The following is a 2,868-nucleotide window of genomic DNA, read 5'->3' as shown; positions in this document are numbered from 1 at the left end:
TTATAATATATACTTGAAATTTTAGCAGAGCTGTTAGGTTAGAAAAAACAGGGATACAAATATAAGGGAGAAAAGAAGTAAAATTATTTTTGTGTGTAGATGATATCTTATTTTAGAATACCTTGAATATTCCGCCAAAAAACATTTTTCTTTTTTTTTGAGACAGGATCTCACTTTATAGCCCAGACTGGCCTCAAACTTGCAGCCATCCTCCTGCCTCAGCCTCACAAATGCTCTGATAATAGGCGTGTACCACCACACTGAGCTCCACCAAAAGACTTGCAGAGCTGATAAAAAATTCAGCAAAGTAGCAGGATATAAAATCAACATTAAAAGAGCAGTAGATTTTCTGTACTCCAGTAATGGACTGAGAAAGATATCAATAAAACAGTTCCATTCACAGTAATTTAAAAAAAATGACTTAGCAACCTACCAACCAATCTAACCAAGGAAATAAAAGATTTCTACAGTGAAAATTTCAGAACATTGAAGAAAGAAATTGAAGAAGACAGCAGATGATGGAAAGGCTTCTTATGTTGTTGGATTGGCAGAGTTCATATTGTTAAAATGGCCATACTAGCAAAAGCAGTCTACTGATTCAGTGCAGTTCCCATCACAATACCAATGACAGTCTTCACAAAACTAGAAAAAACAATACTGAAATTCATATGGAGACACAAGAGACCCCTAACAGCCAAAGCAATCCTAATCAACAAGAGCAAGCCTGGAGGCATCACAATATCTGATTTCAAATTATACTACAAAGCCATAGTAATAAATCCAGCATGGTACTGGCACAAAAATAGACACGTAGACCATTGGGACAGAATTCAAGGCACAGAAACAGTCCCCCCAACTACAGCCGTTTGATTCTTGACAAAGAAGGTAAAAATATATGTTGAAGAAGAGATAGCGTCTTAACAAATACTGCCAGGAAATCTGGATATCTAGTTGTTGAAGGTTGAAATGAGATCCTTATCTCCTCGCCCTGTACAAAAGTCAGTTAAAAATTGATCAAAGACCTAGATTTAAGACCTGATACTTTGATACTGCTAAAAGGAAACAGAGAAATCACTTGACACCATAGGCACAAAGACTTTTTTTTTTTGGTACCAGGGATTGAACTCGGGACCTTGAGCTTGCGAAGCATATGGTGGCACCACTGAACTAAATCCCTGGCCCCAAGACTTCTTGAATGGGACTCATAGCACAGGAAATTATACCAAGAATCAATAGATGGTGCTACATCAAATGAAAAAGTTTCAACACAGGAAAATAACAGAGTGAAGAGACAGCATACAGAATGGGAGAAAATTTGTGCCCGCTACTCTTCTGACAGAAGATTACTATCTTGTGTATAAAAAATCCAGAAACAACACTAAAAAAAAAAAAGTAAAAAAAAAATCAAATATCCCAATCAATAAAAGGGCAAAAGAATTGAATAGACTTAAGAAGTACACATGGTATCTTTAGTCATTAGGGAGATGCAAATCAAAACAATATTGAGATTCCATCTCACCTTGGTCAGAATGGCTATCAACAAGAATATAAAAAAAAACAACTCAATAAATGCTGGTAAGGATGTAGGGAAAAGGAATGCTTCTACACTACTGGTGGAAATGTAAATTAGTATAGCCACAGTGAGACCAGTATGGAGATTCCGCAAAAAACTAGAAGTAGATTAGATCCAGCTGTACCACTCAGTATATACCCAAAGGGATTAAAATCTGCATCCCATAAGGATAGCACCAGCACACCTGTTTATTGTGACACAATTCACAATAGCCAAGATAATGGAACCAGCCTCGGTGCCCATTGACAGATAAATGGATAAAGAATATGTGTTAACACATTGGCTTATTAATTAGCCATTAAAAAAGTGAACCTTGTCCTTTGCAGAAAAATGGATGAGTCTGGAGATCATCATGTTGAGTGAAATCAGAAAAATATCACATGTTCTTCCTAATGTGTGAATAAGAGTAAAAAGGAGACTATTATTAGACAAGATCTTATCTAATAATTGTTGGTGAGGGAAGATATAAGGGCAGGTCATAAAAGAGATAAATATGATTAAAATACATTATATATTGAAACATCCCCAAAATGTGAATTTAAGGGAATGAGGCAAGTGTGGTGGTGGTGGGGAAATAAGTATATGTGCATGTACAAATCTGCCAAAATAAAACCCATTAAATGTGGAAAAAAATAATTAGACAGACTTATAAAAATACTCTTGTTTGTTTTGTTTTTTTGGGTTTTCTTATTTGTTGGTTGGTCTGTCCATCCCATCCCACATAGCCCAGGCTGACCTCAAACTCATGGTGATCCTCCTGCCTCAGCCTTCCAAGTGCTGGAATTGCAGGCGTGTACCATTGTGCCCGGTTTATAAGAATAATTTTGTAAACAAAAGTTTGAAACCATTAATTTGTAATTTGGGGACAACTGACTAAACTAATATGGTTTTTCATGCCAAGTGTCAGTAGAAGTACATATTACATACTTAATCAGTGCAGTTCTGAGAGACTAAGTATTATCTCACCAACTAAATCTTCATCTATTTAGGCAACAGCTCCTCACCTCTAAAATAAGGTTATTGAAGTTGTGTTGTAATGTGCCTCTTATTCCTGTAGTCTTAGACTGAATCTCAGAATCCCTCCCTCACACAAATTAACTTGTAAATACAGTGATAGGACTACATGATTTTCGAAGACTAAGTTTTATAAATCCCAGCACGGTAGTTAAATGAGTTGGGCCTCTATAACAAGCAAAGTTAAGAGCCTGGCTTTGAAACAGGCAATTGGGTTTATAGCCAGGCTGTAGGCCATTTGTTATTTTGTGCCCTTAACCAAATTGCTTAATCTCTCTACA

The 2,868-nt window shown here is 36.3% G+C and overlaps 1 protein-coding gene across 1 annotated transcript in view; it reads left to right on the top strand.

The window, feature by feature from the left end:
• Window positions 1–2,641, top strand: part of LOC117285848 — a gene marked incomplete at its 5' end in the record, with an annotated part of 20,917 nt that extends 18,276 nt beyond the window's left edge. Inside the window, 2 exons of the mRNA XM_033762736.1 lie at window positions 167–193; window positions 2,631–2,641. Coding sequence (XP_033618627.1) covers window positions 167–193; window positions 2,631–2,641 — 38 coding nt within the window. The remainder of the gene's footprint in view (window positions 1–166; window positions 194–2,630) is intronic.
• Between the last annotated feature and the right edge of the window lie 227 nt (window positions 2,642–2,868).

This window comes from Fukomys damarensis, unplaced genomic scaffold, assembly GCF_012274545.1.
Source record: "Fukomys damarensis isolate Sample0158 unplaced genomic scaffold, DMR_v1.0_HiC HiC_scaffold_13, whole genome shotgun sequence".
Lineage (NCBI taxonomy): Eukaryota > Metazoa > Chordata > Mammalia > Rodentia > Bathyergidae > Fukomys > Fukomys damarensis.
The sequence above is the reverse complement of the archived record's forward strand: the minus strand, read 5'-3'. Positions and strand labels throughout refer to the sequence as shown.